The sequence below is a fragment of the Leptosomus discolor genome, unplaced genomic scaffold (assembly GCF_034619465.1).
Source record: "Leptosomus discolor isolate bLepDis1 unplaced genomic scaffold, bLepDis1.hap2 HAP2_SCAFFOLD_92, whole genome shotgun sequence".
NCBI classification, from domain to species: Eukaryota; Metazoa; Chordata; class Aves; order Leptosomiformes; family Leptosomidae; genus Leptosomus; species Leptosomus discolor.
The window spans coordinates 141,682-161,984 of NW_028237850.1; the positions used below are offsets into that span (position 1 = coordinate 141,682).

The 20,303-nt window shown below is 46.2% G+C and overlaps 1 protein-coding gene across 1 annotated transcript in view; it reads right to left on the reverse strand.

Annotated features, from left to right (window-relative positions):
- Positions 1–4,360: 4,360 nt before the first annotated feature.
- LOC147412607 (serine/threonine-protein kinase PAK 3-like) overlaps positions 4,361–20,303 on the reverse strand; it is a gene marked incomplete at its 5' end in the record, with an annotated part of 290,193 nt that continues 274,250 nt past the window's right edge. The window contains 7 exons of the mRNA XM_086481181.1: positions 4,361–4,436; positions 5,935–6,052; positions 11,444–11,603; positions 15,502–15,698; positions 16,131–16,230; positions 17,082–17,199; positions 18,091–18,203. Coding sequence (XP_086337307.1) covers positions 4,361–4,436; positions 5,935–6,052; positions 11,444–11,603; positions 15,502–15,698; positions 16,131–16,230; positions 17,082–17,199; positions 18,091–18,203 — 882 coding nt within the window. The remainder of the gene's footprint in view (positions 4,437–5,934; positions 6,053–11,443; positions 11,604–15,501; positions 15,699–16,130; positions 16,231–17,081; positions 17,200–18,090; positions 18,204–20,303) is intronic.

Genomic DNA, 20,303 nt, shown 5'->3' on the forward strand with positions numbered 1-20,303 from the left:
TGTCCACTGCGGGCTTCCACCTGCTGGTCTGACACAGAACAATTACGATCCCTTTAGTACAAGAGAAGTTGGCATCTCCTGAGCTTAACCACAAACCCTGCCCTTTACTCGGCTTTTGAATGTTTTTTGAAACTGCCTGAACTGTCAGGGGGAAAAAAGACAGTTTCCATTACAGTCAACAGGAAAAAGAAATGGTTATTCATCTCTGGATCTACACGACAGGAAGAATTCAAAAATCTAACCCCAAAACTTCAAAATGAGGAGCATCAGGAGGTCCAGAAGGATGACGCCTGTCTGAACAGAACAAAGGAAAATCCATATGTCATCTGCAAATTGGCTTTTTATATTCATTCAGAGAACAGGTTTTACAAACACGATTATTTTTTCTTCACAGCACAGACGGCACATAAACAAAGGCACGGGACGATACCCCGGTTCTCTGACCTCCTGCATGTTTTCACGAGACCAGATTCATCTCAAACTCTGAGACAAGGAAAAAAGCACTCAGTACAGTCAGAAAAACCTCTACCATCTGCCCACTATTTTAGAATTCATCCTATAAGTATGCTTTCTTGCTTTCTATAGCCCCGTTTCTGCTTTACTGGTAAGTAGCTCAACCCTTCGGAAAAAAAAAAACCTTTTTATAGAGCAAATCACAGCTGCCATCCCGTTTCTTCTTTATTCAAAAAGCAAAGCCCATCCAAATCCCAAATAATCAGTGCTAACACAGAAAAATACTAAGTTATGGCATTATTAGGTGTCTAAGACTGCTACTCCGTATAAGGAAAGGCTACCTTATATCTGCCAAGGAACATTCTGTTGCCAATGGCCTAATGATCTTCAGATTTTCCTCGAGTCTTCTTAGACAGCTGATATCCACTGTTTTTTCAGCTCCAGAATCATAAAGCATTACCTGTTACAGATAAGAAACACAACAGAACAGAGCAAAACCCCCCTCTCACTCTTCGCTGTAAGGAACAGAATTCAAAGCATGCCTGAAGAGGTGAACAAAATTCAAACAAACAGTACCAGGATTCACTGAGTGGCCTTTGTGCTGAAGTACTTCCTCACACAACACCGGTGACCACCGCAGCGGGCCGAGAGGACAAAACACACACAAACATGCTCAAAGGGGGTCCAACAACTTTACAGGGCCTGTGACTTGAGTAAGAAAAGTTCTCCTCCTGTGCTCCAGTTACGCGGGTGCATTTCAGTTTGTAAACCCAGGAACGGCGGAACAGCTCCTCTCCACCCCCTGCTTTTCACTCTGAGGTGGTTAAAGAGCTGCTCGAGGGCTCTTTGCCTCAGAAAGCAGGCGACACAAACCACAAGTAGAGAAGGTCCCACCGCTGCTCCCAACTACCACCACCCACGGGCATCAGCTGATGAGGGTGGAGAGAACCCATGGCAATCCAGCCCTGGATTATCTGCAGGATTAAAAAGCCACTCTGACTTTTGAGGCAAGTGGTTATCTATTCACAAAACGCCTCTTCTGGTGCTCCTCCCTCTTTTCAAATAAGCGCAACAACACGCCTGTTTAAAGCCGCCCTGTGGGAGAAGCTCCCGGGGAAAACGTTACCCCTGCTCGGCCCAGGGCGTCACCGCCCGTTTAGGGCCCAAGCAACAGCAGGACGGCATGGGCGCTGGGGTGCTGCTCTCCCTTCAGTTGGCTCCCTCGTTTACTTTGGATGAAGCGTGAACTACTGGGACCCTCAGGCTCACGCAGCTGGAATCTAAGCTAAACCATTAGGCTGCAGCTTGGGAATCTGCCATGGTGCAAAGCATCGCGTAAACACCCGCACAGTCAACCTCCTGAGCCCTCCGCCACGGCCGGGCCCCTGCTACAGGCACCTGCGCTTTGATCAGACAGGAAGCTTGTCTGCAGCAACGCACAACAGAACCCGACCTCTCGACAAAAGCAGGAGGCTGGATGAGACTGTATTAACACAGAAGTAAGCAGCAGAGATTTGACATTATTTCAATCAGCGCACGCTTACAACCTTTAGAAATCAAAGCACAAACCCTCCCCCGGCAAGAGGCTTACCTCTGCACAGCTGTCAGGCACAGTCCTGCTTACTCGACCTCTCTGCCACTGTTTCACCTCACAGCTGTAAACAGCACAGTGCGTGCCACGTTCCCACTTCACGGGCTGGGGCTGGGATTCTCTGTAGGTGGTGGCCATCTTCTCCTGCAAACTAACATTCAAGGAAACCACGTTTCTAGTGGCCCAGTTTTGTCCGGCGAATGGAGGGGTATTTAGACCACCACTGCCCAACTAGCACACAGGACAGTCTCAGTGACCGTTTAACAGACACACAGTATTGTTGTTTTTCTTCATGACACGTTAGAAATACCTGAAGTGGAGCTCCCAAACACATGCCATACCTAAACACCTGCCAAAGGCAGGCGGATGGATACACCATGTCTAGAAATGGCCTTCAGACTTTCCTAACAGCCTATTAGAAGCACCTGGAAAGAACGAACTTGACTGAAGCTCTACAATGCAAGATACCGGGATTCTTTAGCAAGATTTCTAACACGGGAACGTGGAGGAGAAAAGAAAGAGCAGAAAGATTTCATCTCTTTCTGGACAGTGTGGCATTTATCAGGCCCCAACATTTACTACACTAGAACTGACCAGAAATAGGAGTTCGACATGTGCTTAATTTGGAATCCCAAATATTTAATAAAACACAACATAGTGCCAATCTGCCTTCTGGCCCTAGACTTTCCCCAACAAAGCCAGGGGAGCCCACAGCACCAGAGTTTGCTCTAACTACACTTCACCAGTTTGTCCTAAGAATGCTTTGAGAAAATTCATTTGGATTTCAGTACCTTTTCAGTGTCCTTTCTGATGACAGCCACTGTAGAAAGATTTTACTGGGAGATACAACATGACTAATTCTCGCTTGTAGCTCCTGCTTAGAAAGGGATTTGAAATCTCCTCCGTCCATGGACTCCACGTCTCTAGGATTTAAAGGTTCCGAGGCTTCAGGAATTTCTAGAGGAACATCCCATATTTCATTCGGCCTTACACCAGTACTTTCAGGGCACCTGTAAAGAGCATAAAGTCATTGGAACGGGAAGTTTAAAGCCATTTGAGACAACACAAAAAAGAGCTCAATCAACAGTTCAACATGACGGGAATCACTCAACGCGGAGAAGAGCGAAGAACAAGTAACTTAGAAAAGCAGACAAAAAAAGGCAAAATCATTTCTAAGTGCTGAAACACTTGGGAGAGTACCTTGCTTTTATTCCCCTTCAGAAGGCATCCTTGCACGTTCTGCTGAGAGATGGCAGCACTACACAGTCCAGGCTGCCAGCAGAAAAGCAAGCCTGACACAAACGGGCTGCTGAACATTCACGTTTGCGTCTGGCTTAAAAGACATCAAATGACCGACATCAAGCTTCTGGGAGATCAGTGTTGTCTCCGAGTGAAAGCTGCAACATTCTGCTTCTAAGATGTGTAAGTATTCCTTCCAGACGTGAAGATGACGAACGTCAGCCAAACATTTACCTTTCTAGCGGTCCCTGAGCATACAAACGCACCGCAACCGGTGCCAGCACTGTCCTCAGCAGAGTCCCGAGTGAAGTCTGGTCATGCAACACCTTGACGAAAACTTGTTTAAATGGCCTGAACCGGATAGAATAAAGCCCAGCAGCAACCCAGAGGTGGCTGGTAGGTACTTTGAGCCACAGCCCGGCTCAGGACAAGCCTGTGTGAGCTGCACCAGCTAGAGCCGTAAGAGACTGCAGCTCCAACAAAAAGCTGTGAACACAAAAGAACTGGCTTCTGGTAACCACCGCTGACCAAAGGAGACGGCAAGCGTGAGTTTAACTGTGGGCACTGCTGGGCCGCCAGGAAGAAGCTCTGTTCTCGGAGATCTACCACCCGTCTATGCCTTCCTTCACGGGAAGGAAACAAACTGCTCTGGCAGAGAGAAATTCCCTGAAGCTTTGACTCACCCACTGCCCACTGCCCCACAGTTATTTCTGCAAACCTGCCTGGGGCAGGCGTTTGGAAACCAACGGGTAAAACAGCCGCCTTGTAGAACCAGGGAAGAAAGGAACACCAAAGCTCACAAGCAACGCTTGCCGTGTGTCCAACCAGCCTGAACTGGGAAACGGACAGAGGCAACGTGCCACAGAGAGCTCTCCCAAGTGAAGCACACGTTACGAGTCCTCCAACACCCTCTCTAGTAACTCCAGTACAGCAGTATCACTGCACACCCATCAGCAAAAACCATCTGTTTGGAATGAACTTCAGGCTCCAAGGTTGCTCCCCGGAATTCTGCATGGACTACTTCCTATCCCAACGCAAGAGCGAGGTGACTAAAGTTTGCTGGCCAGCAAGCCAGCTTCAGCGGAGCTGTGCTCTCCCGCTTAGAGTCTCTTCTACCAGTTCAGGGCTGGCCTGGGCATCCCCCAACAACAACCTTAAACACGGAAGAGTAATCCTAACGGGAGCCGGTGGCACCTCTCCTTTCCTGAAGGGCAGAAACGCCAGGGAGAGAGAGGAGGGAACAGAACAGAGGGAACAGAGGGAGAAGGAACCAAGGTCAGGAGAGCAGAGGGTATTGGAGGGGGCAGAGGCACACTCCTGAAGGGACCGAGGCCTGCGGAGGGCCCGCGCTGAAGCACGGGAAGCAAAGAGCAGGGAGGAAGGAGCAGCGGGGAGAAACGGCTGGTCCTGGCCCCAGCCCCTGCCCTGCCCATGGCCTCACCGAAGGGACTGAGGGGAGCCGGGGCATCAGGGGAGGAGAGGGGCTTGGAGCAAACTTGCGCTGGGAAAGGGAGAGGGGGCTGCTGTAACTGTTTGGGTACAATGCTTGCACCAGTCTTGAAGGATTTATGCTAATTAGCAATAAACTAAGGTAAATTGAGTCTGTTTTGCCCACAACAGTAGTCGGTAAGCAACTTCCCTGTCTTCTGTCAAGTTGACCCATGAGATTTCTTGCTCCTCTTTCTTCTGTTTCCTCCCCAGTCCAACCAAGGAGGGGGCAGTGAGCGAGTGACCACAAAAATCCACATTAGGCAAGCCACCAACTTAGGCACTTACAGTAAAGTCACACGGCTGCTTGTTTGCAGCTGCCACACAATAAAACACCCCAGTGACAGTGACAAAACAACTCTGCTGTTCAGGTTTCAATAAAGCTCCTTCACTTGACAAAAACCTGACTGAAAAGGGTGACCGGTAAAGAAAAGTCTTCCTAGGACTTAGTCGTATTTCTGAGCTAAGAGACGAAAATCCACTGACTTACTTCCTCCTGAAAAAAGCAAATTCAGAAATTCCCTTTCGGAATCAAAATTTTCTACACAGCAATCTTCTTATTCTCATCCCTATTCAAGAGTTATTCACGAGAGAGTAATGACTATTTTTCACAAACACAGCCCACAGATTAGCCTTCCAAAAAGCCAACAAACTAAATGCAGCCCTGTCATCTCCTTATCAGCCCCATCTCCCCCAGCAGGCTTCCCAACCCTTCTGTCTGTGGCTATCACAGCTGGTTACCTCAGTACTTCTTCTCCAACAACAGACCTTCCACAGAGACGACTCACCTCAGCTGCAGGTCCAACACACAAAAGGGGTATTTCTTTCCTTACTACAAGGGAAGGGGAACCTTCACGATAACCAGTTTGGGAGGACTGGGCACTTAAGCACACTACAAGTACGATGCAGACATTTCATCTCCACCTTCTCCATCAACTACAATTCCAATACATGACGTTGGTCAAGATTCAGCTGGAGAACTCGATCACGCCAAACTGCAGAGTTACACTCTGTACCTCACATCAGCTGAGGAATGTGACTTGTCATGAATTTATCACAAATGTGGTAAGTTACAGTCACTGGAGGCGACATATTAAAGCCAGAAACTTTACTACACAAATTCAGTATCTCCACATACTTTACGTTACGCACAGAGTACTTACCCCGTTATGTAGGACGCCAGGTCTTCTTTAACTAGCTGGCAGTTAATACTAAAGATTCTTCCAGGAGGAGCAGGGGAGTCCACGAGTTCAACAGACAAGATGTTCGCCTCTAAAATTTCTGTGAATGAATAATATAAACAGAACTAGAGCCACCCAATGACAGTATAAAGACTACTGACAGCTTTGGAGGCAAATGGTACTATAAAAGACAGAATTCTGTAAAATGACATTTTGTTTATAAAGCAATTGATTCTGAACATCAACAAAATGCAGAGGCTTAGCTTTGCACGTATCTACAAAATTTAACTTCAAATACACCAATAATTACACCATGTTTTTGTACAAAAAAGCCAACTGCTACATGTCATTTCATTTATGAGATGGGCTCCAAACCACCATCCCCCAGGCGCTGAAAAATAACGAGCTACAGGTTAACAATAAATGGTGTTGAGAAAAATCCTACTAAGGCATAGATGTGTTAGCTGAAATTCTTCTTGCTTGTTTCTTCTTTTTGCGATGCTTTACAGCCGCAGCGATCCCACTCCCAGCTACCAGTAAAGTCAGAAGAGTCAAGGACAGCGAGCACTTCTGGAAACAGGCCCCTCTTAATAAACCAAGACACTTATGTCCCTCAAGGCTGGTGTGGTCCGTAAGAGGAGCCATAACCAGAGCTTTTGTCAGCAGTCATCATCTGTTAGGTCTCCTCCAGCTGGCTCATGGTGAGAGACTCTCACTCCAGGCCACCTGTCACAAGTACGAGCGCAAGCGCTTCCAACAAACACTATCTAAAACACGAGAGTGCATGTTTCAACGTTTGAGTCAATTCAATCATACTGAAACAGAAACTCGATAACTTACCAAAAATTGAACACAGCAGAATTTTACCTTCAGTCATTTCTCCAAATCTTGCCTTGGCTTCTCTGTTCCACTCGTCTGCCCCTTTGCAGGGCTCAATGCCAGCCAGCCTGCACCTGATCGCCTACAGGAGGACTCAAGTTATCGATCTCCCATCACGCACCAAGGCCGTCTCACCACAGCCCCGTCACAGCCTCTGCTTTGCGCTCACGCAGGACAGCGAGACAGCGTGACCTCGGCTTCTGCTGCCACGTCACCGCCATTTGATTGGATCTGAATTAAACACACACACACTATACAGACACCTCCTCACCCCAAGGCAGCCTCAGATTTCATTTAAAACTGGATGAAACTGGATGATCCAAAACCAATTAAACGGGTTTTCAATGTGACAAGGAACTGGCTTAACATTTTATTTACTTCTGAACGTTAACAACCCTCGCCTTCCTCTTCCATCCACCCAGATTCTGTTTATTTTGAGTATTTAATCCAGGCGAGCTCTAATTTACCTTTTCTGGAAAGCTCAGGAACTCCTTTTTGACTCTGCGTATGTCTTTAAGAGTTAAGGTGGCAACATTGCCAAAGTCAACATATTTCACCAAAACTGCTTGATGACTTGGCAGCCCTTCAAGAAAAACAGCCCAAGTTATTAAAACAAAAAATGAGTATCTGATACAGGTTAAAGCACCCGAATTTCAGAGCAAACCCCACATTTACACCATACAATCATCAAATATCACAGCTTCAAGTGTCCTACAACCCAGTTCCAAAACTCTGTTCTTTGAGAGTCAGCTCTGTCACGTTCCTGCAACGACAGAGTTCGCAGTTTGGTCCCCTTCCATCTAACCACTTCATGAGACCCTGGCACATCAAGTATGTGCCCAGGAGACACGCGAGCACACAGGCACGCGGCGCTGCCCACACAGGCAGCACAGGAGCCAGCACAAGAACGGCCAGTCCCCTTCGGAATTGCCATGGGGAATAAGCGACCCACGCGAGCTAGGCTCAGAGGTTGGCTTAACAGACAAACCTGTAGTGCAAACTGTAGCAGTAAGAGAAAAATTATTTAAAATAATTAGATCATAGAATTTCAATAATATATAGAAAATGAAGTATACCGCTTCTCTTGATTTAAAGAAAAATAAAAATGCATAACCCACTCCAGTAACAGCAAAAGGTCATAACATGCATTAGTACTACTGACTCTATGAACCTCCCGCCAGTCTAAGAACGCCCAGTGAAAACAACAGCTTTGTTACTGCTCACAGCCCGTGATCTAGAGCCACATCTGACTTCCCAACCCAGCGTTAGAGCGAAAGAACCAAGACTTCACCTAGAATCTGCGCTCTGTACCAATTCCCATCTTCCCACTTTGCCACGCAGGCTTGGCCTTCAACTGGGCAGAGCATCTCCACGTTTGTCCCATGCTCATGTCTATACACCTCCTGAATTTTCTTTGCAGGAGACAGGGAATCCAGGCTGTCTGTCTAAAATGAGAAAAACAAATCTCACACACACACACACACACACACCCCCACACCCCCCGCACCCCTGCCCCGTGGTACTGTTGCTCTCTTAAGGGCCATTTTCTATAGCAATGTACTTCCTAGGCCTCCCCCAACATGACACAGCGGTTAGGAACACCTCAAGTGAATCAAAGAGCCTGACAATTGTTGGATATTGCCCTGTCCAATCTCTGCTTGAAACAGTAAACCACTGCATGCCCGCATAGGAACTAACCATCTAACAAAACTGACCAAAATGTGTTAACCTTCCGGAATTCTAAGAATTCCTGGAATCAAGCTAGGATTGTAAGAATTCATCTCACCTACTAATTCCAGGAATCCTAAAACCGGTTACAAGCGACGGACAGTAGCTTATTTAAGGTGGACGACAAGTAGCCAAACGTTAAAAGGTTTGTTCAGAGTTTTATTTAAACAGACCTTATTTCTAAACTTACCCACTGCAGATAGAAATCACTCAGACTATTAATGTGAGAAACTACGACTGAGACTTCTCTCTCCTGTGGAATCCTAGGTGGGCTATACTGCAGGATGGTACTTCCTAACTGACGGGGAAGCTGTGCTCTAAACCTGAGGTAAATAAAATACAACTTGGAATAAATTCTCTCAAAATTAACTGAGAAGGAACCCTTTTCTATTCAAACGTCAAGCTGCCCGTTAAAAAAGTGCAAAATGGTCTTATCAAAATAACTCGATTCGTGTTTGTATGAATAGCTTGACCTTCCCTTCCTGCAGCTGATGCAGCCAATTCTCTCTCATGCTTGTCCCATCACAAACAGAGCACACGAACGACACATGGCAGCTGGCTCCTCAAGACATTTTGTTATTTGGGATGCCCTAGCGCACATTTAAATTGTTAAAAGAAAGACAGTAAAAGGCTAGAATCCACTACCTTGCCAGAACCTTTGCCTTTTCCTCACTTAGGAGGAAAGGCAATTACCTGAGGAACACAGAGGCTGTAAAAAATGACCTCCTGCTGCTCTCATACGTCACACTTAGATGACATGACTGCTGAAACAATAAACATCTCTATTACTTGTACTATGAACGTGTAGATGCGGTGCTTAGGGACATGGCTCAGCAGCAAACTTGGCAGTGTTACTTTTACGGTTGGACCCGATGATTTTAAAGGTCTTTTCCAACCTCACCGATCCTAGGGAACAATCACGGGATCGTATCGTTAAACACCAGCCACAGCTGAAAAGCACAGCACAGAAAAATCTCTTCAGCGACACGGGGAAACAGTTGGGTGAAGCACAAGTAAAACCAAGATGTCAGAACTGAAACACTAACTGGATGACCTGGAATGCCAACTGCAATACCAGTATCTGCAGCTTTGCTTTCTTTCATTACACTCTTAGACACCCACTAGCACACGCAGATTTTTTTTTTTCATTTTAAAATTTAATTTCCAATAAATATTTAACCATTAGAAGAACAGGTAAGTTACTGTACCTAGCCTCTTCATTAAAAAACAACAATACTTACTGCCCTGTTGTTCCCCATCCAATCATGCCCAAGTTTTTAAAAACAGATGTCACCTCACTGGTGTTCAGGAAGAACCTCGAGAGAAGAGAAGAAACGTTACAGAAGGTGATGTGAACACCTCATCACTCTGACAGTTTGCCATAGACCGTATTTTTCACCACAATATTCATCGAGGGACAAAGTAAGAGATTAATCACCTACTCCAGTTCCATTCCTCCCCTCCTATTAAGAACCGATTTGGTTGCTCATCTACCTTCACATTCAGACTTAAAAACTCTCTTGCCTTTTGCTTTCTCTCTCTCTCACGCGCAGAGTACTCCAAAATTCACTCGCTGAGTTTTCACCCCTACACCCAGTTCAATTCAACAGATCATTCTGCACGGAGAAAAGGAATTCCCCAACAGTCCTGAAGAACACCACCATAACTGAAGTCCAAAATCTACCTTCTCTTTGTTCTGCTTATCGCTACGCTCACGAACAGCCGCTTCTTTCACCGATGAAAGCCAGCAAAACCCTTTAAGTGCCTTCACAGTCAGACTGACAGAACTGCAAATGTAACTCCACTGAATCAAACCCTCGGCTCCGCTGTCCGGTTACAACAAGCAATTGGTGAAAACTGGAGCGTAAGCAGTACGGAACAGCCCACCTTCTCTTCTCCCCTCACCCCTTCAGGAACGCACCCACCCTTCGCTCTGCAGCACTTCATGTCTACAGAATGGGCCTCAACTCCTGCGCACCTCCTAGTTGTGACTTCTTTCACCTTTGCTGTTATTCGGGAGTGGCACCAGCATGTGAGGCCTCTACCAGATCTCCTTTTTTCCCCCCCCTGTTCGAGTTCTTCAAAGGTCTTCCAATGCAAACGAGCTTGATTTTGTCATGTTTTAGCTTTCTTCTAGGTTGGGAGAGGTTGCCATTGTGCATTTCAATAGGCTTCTCCGACATACTCATTCACCACTGACATCTTCAAAACAGCCCCTACCTACTAAGTCACCAAGTTCACTAGAAGATGATTATGAAGACTCCTTTATCCATATTCTAACGACTCAACTGACACAGCACAGGGGGAGTGGTAACCTTCTCAAGCACTGGAGCAGGCTGCCCAGGGAGGTGGCTGAGTCACCAGCCCTGGAGGCATTTGGCTGAGAGAACTGGGGTTGCTCAGCCTGGAGAGGAGAAGAGGCCGGGGAGTCCTTGCAGCCACCTTCCAGTGCTGAAAGGGGCTTATCCGGAAGATGGGGACAGACTTTTTAGCGGGGCCTGTCGCAATAGGACAAGGGGTAACGGTTTTAAACTATAAGAAGGCAGATTCAGACTAGATATGGGGAAGAAATTTTTTACCGTGAGGGTGGTGAAACACTGGCACCGGCTGCCCAGAGAGGTGGCAGAAGCCCCATCCTTGGAGACATCCAAGGTCAGGCTGGATGCGGCTCTGAGCAACCTGATGCAGCTAAAGATGTCCCTGCTCACTGCAGGGGGGCTGGTCTAGATGGCCTCCAATGGTCCCTTCCAACCCAAACCACTGTAGGATTCCACTTGTTTTTCAGCTGAAAAGCACCGAGAGTGGAGACTAACATGAGGGGGCTCCATCTGATGCCTTCGAGTTCAGCTGATGACAAAACCAGGACACAGCGCAGCTCTTTCACCTGCAGCCGCTTCGCGTTTTATCGGCAGAAGGTCCTGGGCAGACCCTCGCCTGCCCGCGTCCACCTCCAGGCAGCAGCTCCAAAAGGCCCGAAACTCAGCGGACAGTTGCTCGGGGTTCTGCAGCTCTGGTGTCCCGTTGGTCGCTATCAGATCCATCGCCTAGAGAGACAAGAAACACGAGACTCCACCTGTTTCTTTCTTACCCAGAGCTGCTCATAGGGAGCCTGTTTTTTAAGGTCCAGTCTCCAGGGCCAGTTTCTTCCCTGGCAGAGGGTTAGAGATGATTTTTCTATACCTACAAAACAAACCCCGATGCAGCCACAGCTACTCCAACATCAACGTGATCTTGCCTTGACAGCTGATTGCAGTGGCTGACCTCATTAGTAGGAACTCCATCAGCAAAAGCACAGTTTGCTTCTCCATGCATCGACACCAGCTTTCCTGGCTATTTTAAAGAGTGAATTCGGGCCAGCTGTATTATTTCAAAGGATGATTACATAAAATGCATCCCTGCAGTGCTCACTGCTCCCTAAAGTACAGCTTCCTTAAAACAAACCTAGTCCAGATTTTTGCTCTATTCTAGATAGAAATGGTAAATGGATGAAATAAAAACTAGATCCATCAGCTTATTCCTTGGATAAACAGAAGCATTTGGAACCTCATTTCCAACACAGACATGTAAGCTGTATGCACAATTTTATTAGGAAGAAAAAACACTATTGGGCAGACAGGAGCCACCTGCAACTATGTCAGCAGTCTCCAAATTCCAGATCAGCAAGTCTTCCTGACAGACCTCAGGCCAAGGAATTAGAACAGAATTTTGCAAAACATGGGGCGAGCATTATCCGGGGCAGTTCACTTGGAACCAAGGTCTCACATGCTGAGAAGCTGGACAGATGAGTTCATTCTGCTTTTGTAAGACGTTCTTTAGAAACGCAAGACAAACGTTTTGAACTGTTTGCACCTAAACTTGCAGAATATGTCCCAAATATACAGCAATAATAATGGAAATAGGCCTAGGAGTCTTCCATACAAATGTCCGCCATGACAAGAACAGCTCTGCGCTACTGGCATTTAAAGAGACGGTGGCCAAAGGGACTTTGCTCTTATCCTCTTAAAGGTAGAGGAAAATTTGCAGGCCTAAAAAGGCAAATGAACTATCCTAGAGGAAAAACAATAAAAGGAAGTTTCTCTACTTTTCCCACAACAGAAGTGTCACAAAATCAGTCCTGTCCCGTCCCTCTGCAGCTGCCCTCAGGCACCGGGCACAGCGGTGAGCCGGAGGGCCTGTCCTCACTGCGGTTAAATGGTGCTGCCCCAGGGACGTCCCTTCTCCTGCGGTAAAGGAACACAGCACCCATGGCAGCCTTGGGAATTTTATTCCGGCTCCATTCACCTGGCTGTGAAACAGGAGTGCCAGGACAAAGGGAGCTCTTTCAGCTGCTCCTTTCTTCACAGAACTCCAATCAACAGAGTCATCTGTAGCTGGGTACTGCACCTTTTAAACAGTTCTACGACCACAGAAAAAGATCTAGGGGAAGCTGAAGCACCTTCTTGCCGTGTCTCTTTTGCTTTCCTGTGATCCAGCTGGCAGAGAAAAGCAAGTACAGTACAAAGGAAAGAAGTGTTTGCAGTAGCTGCAAAGGGGCAATAAGCTCATGGATTTCTTTAACGTACCAAGAAAGAAGAATGGATTTGGCATACAGCTGCAGTCTGTGAAAATGAGACCCTAAAGTTATCCAGGGCACCCAGATACATGACGGAACAACATATGGATGATTTAGAAGCCTGAAACTGTAGAAGATTCACAGCATTTGGAAAATATGTTATAGGTTTGAAGAAAATTGATGCAGTGTGGTTAATAAAGGAAAAAGCAAACAGAAATGCCTGGGATTTGGTTTGTTGGGTTTTCTTAAAACTGAAACTGGGGAGGTCCGACCGGCATTTCAAAGGATATTTATCGCACCAGTATTTGTCCCTCAGGCCCCAGGCATACGCCTGGTGGAAGGAAATCCCAGTGAGAGAAAACAAACACCGTCACAGAAATATCCAGGCCACTCTTGGCTGGAAAATGGTTCATTCCTGTGAGTTCTGCATCGGCTGGGAAGAACTTGAGCAACAGGGGATGCGTTTGCTCTGCACATGGAAAACAACAAACGCATCGACATTAAGCCTGGTTTTAACTCTACGATTAATGATCCTTTAATGCCCTTATAGTATATTTCGGTATTTCAATCCATGTCGGTAATGGAAGCTGCTGCGTGCCTTGCACTATTGAAACACGCAAAGTTTGAAAGAGCATCCTTTGGTTTCCAGGCTTCGCAGAACTCCCTGGATGGGGTCTAAATGTGACTATTAAACCCAACACCTACTGTGTGCCATCAGCTAAAACCTGACCTGCAAACACAGGCCTTGCTTATCAGCTCTCCTGTCTGGATGCAGCTGAGAGCTCTCACTGCACTCTGTGATTCCACACACAACAGCAGAGGGATCCTGTCCCTGCTGGGGATGATTCACCTTCATAAAACCAGCTGGGAACTGGGGAACTTCAGGCGGTCCATCACAAGCTGTTCACTGTTCCCAGCTCAGGGGCAACAGCCTCTGCCCAAGAGCCCAGGAAGTGAACACAGACGGGACCAACTCCAGGTGCCTGATTTTAACCTCCTGCAGGTTGACTCAGGCACCTGAAGATGCCTTGAAGCTCCAAGTGCTCAAGCTGATCTCAACTCCCGCAGCAGACGAGGCATGTATGAAGAAAAAGAGCATCTCAAATAATCTGGGCAAGGGCAGGAATGGCTGAATGTGAATTTGATCAGAGATAAGAAATCCAGTTCCCTTCCTCACAGTCGACCTGAAGCTTCTCGAGGAGCCCTAATTAACAGTTGAGGTTAATGAAGCTTGGAATTTTCAGCCTCCAAACCAGGGACACAGGCCTACTGCCACCCTGCCAGCTGCGGTGCACTCAGCTGACTCAGCATCAGGCTGAACCCAAACCTGTTTGCTTCTTCTCCCCCCTCACGAGGTGGCACAGCGCACGCTGCTCCTTCTGTGTGCACTGGAACGAAAAACCTTGGGGCACCTACCAAACCAAAAGAAGTCTTCCAAGAAAACTCAGGAACCTTTGTTCAGAGTGGAGGATTGACACTGGTGTAGCTGTTGTATTCCTTTCTTAAGTAGCCTGCCAGGGGGTATGTCCTGATCCTTCTGCTGTTTCTTCTCTCAGCCTGCAGCACGCACTCTGGGTGCTGTAGAGTAGGGAGAGTGCAGTCTTACTGCTGTGAGAAAAGCTACGCATCATGCTCTATTTTAATTCCAGCCTTAACAAAAATTCTGTGTCTATACACATGGGTCACAATTAATTTCCTCATAAATTCCTGCATCCCTATCAGGAATTAACTGTGCAGCATCTAAGTTTGTTCCAGCTACCAGTCATGAGGTTTTATCTTGATATACATTCCTCCACTATTACACACCCATTTGGGATAAGAGCTGGTCATTTCATGTTAAGAAATGAGGATGAAGCTGAAAACTTCAAATCATTAAAAATACATTTGTTTACTACAAGTTTCTGTGCTAAAACACATTTTCAGGAAGTTATTTGCTAATGAATAATTATGGCATTTCTATAAGCAGTGACACCTCCTGAAAGGCTCAGGTAAGCCATCGGCACTGACCCGTTTGAAAAGACTTCTCTGCCTGCAGACACAGCTGGAATGCTTTTCAGAAAAACTCCCCAACTGGAGAAACTTGCCGCTGAAAAATCGCTGTCACTCAGAGATACAGCTCAAAGAGAGTTCAAAAAACATACGAGGTATTTCAAGCCCCGTTGAAGGCAGAAATGGCATGTTTCTGAACTGGATACAAGTCACTGCTCTTTGGAGGTTCTCCCCTTGACGTCACCAAAGCTACAGTAGATGCTGCTGCGCTCCCTGACAGCTTTAGAAGTGGCCCATGGGGGAACTAGTTCCAGCTGATGCGGCTCGGGTTTTGTCTCATGGGGGACTAAACACGGGATAGATTTGAAAGACACTGGTATCTGATTTTATGTGCACCTTACCCTGAGAGGATCTTCACTAAAGTAAGGAGGTTCTCCATCCACCATCTCTATAGCCATGACCCCAGGCGACCAGATGTCCACCTTGGGGCCATAGGCTTCTTTTCTCATCACTTCTGGTGCCATCCAGTATGGAGTCCTGAGCATTGTGCTCCGTCGACTCTGCTCAGGGATGATCCGAGCACAGAAGCCAAAATCAGCTGAGGAGAAAAACAAGTGGTGTTAAAGGCAGCTTGAATTAGGAAGGCGAGCAAAAGAAATCCCCACTCTATACCTGAGAACACGGTGTGGAATCTACCTGGAAAAGCTGCCATGCTCTGTTTACTCAGTGCTGTAGCCACGGAAATACTGATTTGGCCACTTAATAACACCGCTCAAGTTTTCTGCAGTGGCTTTTATTGACTTGAACCGTTAGACTGTAACTGCCTCCCTCTGGAAGGGCCACACACAAACCAAAGCCACTCTTGACACCTTTTTCCTTTCTATGCCTCTCTGCATGTTGGAACTGTCCTCGGAGCTGGCAGCAGAGGTCAGCGCACTGCCACAGGCATCCCTTTTGGGGAACTGGCCATCAGTCAAAAGCAGCCCCGTGCCACAGCCTGGGAAGGCTGTGCCTGACCAGGAATACCCACCCAATTTGACAGACCTGTCCATGCCAAGTAGAATGCTGTTGCTTTTGATGTCCCTGTGAATCACTTGCTTTAAATGAAGGAAATCCAGGGCTTGAAGGCACTGATACGTAAAAAACAAACATGAGGGTAAAAATTAATGACCTGATTTCACCACACAAGAAAGGAAATGCCTCTAAAAGATTTAATTTCTAGATTAATTGTGAGTAACGCCCAAATATTGCGCTGTCCAGAGGAATAGCTTGGTGCTTCAACTTACTATTAAAGTAATAACTTTCCAAATAAAGGCTTATCAGGTTTGGAAAGAGAAATGTCCATTACTGTCACAGACTAGCCCCTGAAAGCACAGGCAGGTTGGCTGCTGCCCAATCAGCGTCCTATCTCCATCCGTATGACAAACTATGTTTTGCCAAAAATGAGAAAGTCCCTTCCTTCGGTTTGAAGTGGATCACTGTTGGGTGGGAGGTTGCAGGACAAAGATTTTATTGTCAGGCTCTATAGCAGGTTTGGAAATAGCACCTTAGTCATTTTTCAGAAGCAAATGCCATTTTGGGTCGAATGCTATCCTTTTAAGCTGAGGACTCTGACAAATGAGTCTCTATTTTTCTTTGCTGTTCTTTTAAAAATCTGCCACCAGCATGTTTGCTTTTACAGGCAAGGAATGCAGTACAGACATGCTCCAGGCACGTGTTTAAAGAGGTAGAGCTGAGAAGAGTAAAAAAAGAAAAAAAAAAAAAAGAAAAGATAACACAGTAACAGTGTTTCAGAGTGTAATGACAGAGGACAGTAAGTGCAGCGATACTGGCAGGCAGTTCACTTAAGGTGCCCTTTCTTCTCCATATCATAAAGCAACGCAGAAACAAAGCTCTCAAGATGAAATCCCTCATGTTCTTACCACCTGTTCACCAGTACCATCCTGTCCAAGGAAGAGGAAGCACACGCGGGATCCCTCACCTCCCTGCAGACAGCTGCCATCTGCTCTTCATCCATACAAAACTGGGTAACAACATCTCTTAAACAGCCACCAGCCATGTATTCCATCACCACCCGGAGCTCATCACCGACCAGGTGGCTGAAAGAAGAAAACAAGGGCACTGAGATGAACAGGCACAGCTAAATTACCTCATGGAAAAGACTGCTGGTGGCTTTTGTTTCCAGGTCATTTTCAAACGAAGACAGAATAAAATGACTAGACGTTCCTTCTAGGCTATACAGGACTTAGAATCTGTGCAGCCTAAATGAGAAAGGCATGCGAGTGAAAAATTACATGTCTTAGATGGCAAGCAAGTGAAAAATGCAGTTTACCAACAGCAAAGATAAATCTGGAACCAGGACATAGCACATCATCTGGTTCATCATCTTAACGCAAAGATTCCAGGATTAACTCCAGAAACAAGGCAACACAACTTTCATAGACATCCATGGTAGGAGGGTGTGTACCACTGAGGACAGAAATTGGTCCACAGTTTGGAAAACCTTACATAAAAAACACACAGAGAGAGGAAAAAAAAATTTAAAACTGGCAAATGATGTGTTTCTGGAAACAAGAACCTAGTCTTCCTGGCATCCACAGTAATGGAAAATAGTGGGAACAGCCCAACGGAAATAATTTCTATGAGGACTTATCAGCACTTATCATAAGACAGAGAAAATATGATCAATTTAAAAAAAAAAGGAAAAAAAAAAACCCAACAACAAAAACAACAACAAAACAACACAGAGGTAGTGAACTCATGGGCTGTTGTTTTAGTAAGACATGGCTGATGCACATTTTTAAAAACAGTCTTCAAACTATATATGCCAGAAAAGATTAACGCAGACAAAACACAATCTTCTCCCAGAAATTGTATATGAGTAGATAAATAATGAAGAGGTCAATCTTCTGCCAGAGACCAGAAGTTTTTTAATCTTTGGCTTGCAGTACGTAAATGAACATTCATGTGATAATACCAGAACTACTTACCTGTCTAAACAGTTAACAATATTTGGATTCCTATTTTCCCTCATCACCAGGCTTTCGTTAAGAGCTCGTTCCTTTTTGTGCTGTTGTTGGAGATTCATTTGTTTTATGGCCACCTGAAATGACATTAAAAACCATTCATTTGAGCAGTCTGTGGTACGAGATCAGAATGAACACGAAGGGAGTGGGTTTGGAATGACATAGCAGAGCTCTGCCAAGCTGTCTTGTTATTAGACGTAAGAGGTCAGTAACTCACACTACAACGCCCTATTTCTTTGCTAGCTTGGGTGCTGCTTGCAGGACACATGGCCAAATACATTTTGCCTTGTAAATCTGTCAAAATGGTCTACCATTTTTAGGTCTATCTACGTTCTTTTCAAATGGCCTTAGTGTATCACGGTATTATTATTCATGCACGCTTTCAAGCAGGAAGTGATTTTATTGCTGTGAAAACATAAAACCAGCTGGTAATGCTTTAGCAATCGTGATTTTTGATCATTATTTCAGCAATTGCTGTTGTTCTTGACTGCATAACTGAAACAAAACACAAATGCACGTTACGTGGCAAATGCTGTACTAAAAAGATTACTAAGGTTACACAAAAAGTACGACCCTAGCACTTCCTAATGCCTTGAATTTTTATTTTGCAACTCTAAATGCCATTCTTCAGCACAGTTTAGATTTGCAATTATTTTCTGGGTTAAAAAACAATAATCCATTCATCGGTATTTTATGGATACACCCAGGGTCATAAGCAGAGCTTAGGGCTTTTAGATCCCTTGCAGACCTCTGTCTCAGAGCAGCTGTAAAGTGCAGCACTGCAGGTGGATGAGACACTACCCGTGAGATTCAGATGTATCTGCTGACAGCCAGGAATGATAAATCAGAAAGCTGAAGCTGTAGCCCCAAAGAGCAAAGGGATTCTCTAAGACACCACCTTGTCTAATTATCACTAACATGACCACTTTTGCTCTGAACCGCTGTAGCCAGCCTGCCTCTGCCTCAGCCTGGCTCCTGCACCCAGTGCCACCTTCCCCCAGGCAGCCATGGGCCCTGCTCGAGCTTTTCGTCCTGGCCTCCTCGTGAGCCCGCTTCTGCCAGCCCCGTCCCTCTGGGCTCAGCCCTGCTTCCCTCCCTGCCTTCCAGCTCAGCTCCGGCCAAGGGCTCCTACAAACCCACCCCAGAAGAGCCCCCCTACCCGACACGCGCCCGCTGGGGAGACAACGCCCCGGGGCTATTTCAAGTCTGCCTCTTGCTCCCCCGTAGTCTGGCCAGCCTCCCCCTCTGCCCAGTCCTGCTCTTGACATGGCCCAAAAGAGAGCACCCCTCCGCTCTCGGGCCTGGTTTTCCAGCCAGATTTTCAGGCAGTGTTTGCCCATATTCAAAAACGTTAAGATGCCACTTTAAAGGGGCCACTACAGGGACTGTCAGTGTTAACTCTCCTTCAAGAGCTGCTTCTCAACCCCCCGGCCCCCACTTCACTGCAACCACTCCACGGGCTGTAACAGGCTGTCACCGACACTGGACCTAAACACGGCTGTATTCTTTTGGAGAGAGCTTTGGTCTTGAGATACGTCTTCTCATCTGTCAGGTGTGTGTCAACCAGCTTCAGGATGACTAAAGCACAAAACTGAGTCCTAAACACGATCTCTCCTTCATTAGGTCTTGCATCACACTTTGGAGATGAAACACCTGATGGAAAAAATGCTAAACAGTATTACTGCCTGAAGCTGTGGTTAAGGTAAATTGGGACTGAATGACGGCAGCCTTCAGCAGCGAGTGGATGCATCAATATATTCAGTAACTAAGACAGAGCTAGTGTGGCCTTCTCTGAAAGGAGAAAGTGCCCTCCTTGCGTTCTTGCTGGTTGTTAATAAGGACAAAGTGTGTCCAAAATTAAGTGACGTAACAAAGCTATTTATTCCTCACAGCAACAGGGGAATCTGTGACCACCCCTGGGGTTCTCCCGAGGCCTCTCACTGTGACAGATCTTCAGATTTGACGATCTGTATTACTAACCAATCTATGGCCAGGTCCACAGGCAGTTTTACATGCTGTAAATGTACAGAGTTAAATTGTATATCGAGACCAACATTCTCTGTAAGAGCACAACTTCATGCACAGTGGGGAACAGAGATGTAACAATTTTTAAACCAACACATTCACATTGGCAGTAAAAACTATAGTTTTTAGCAGGCCCAAAGGCTTGCTGCGAT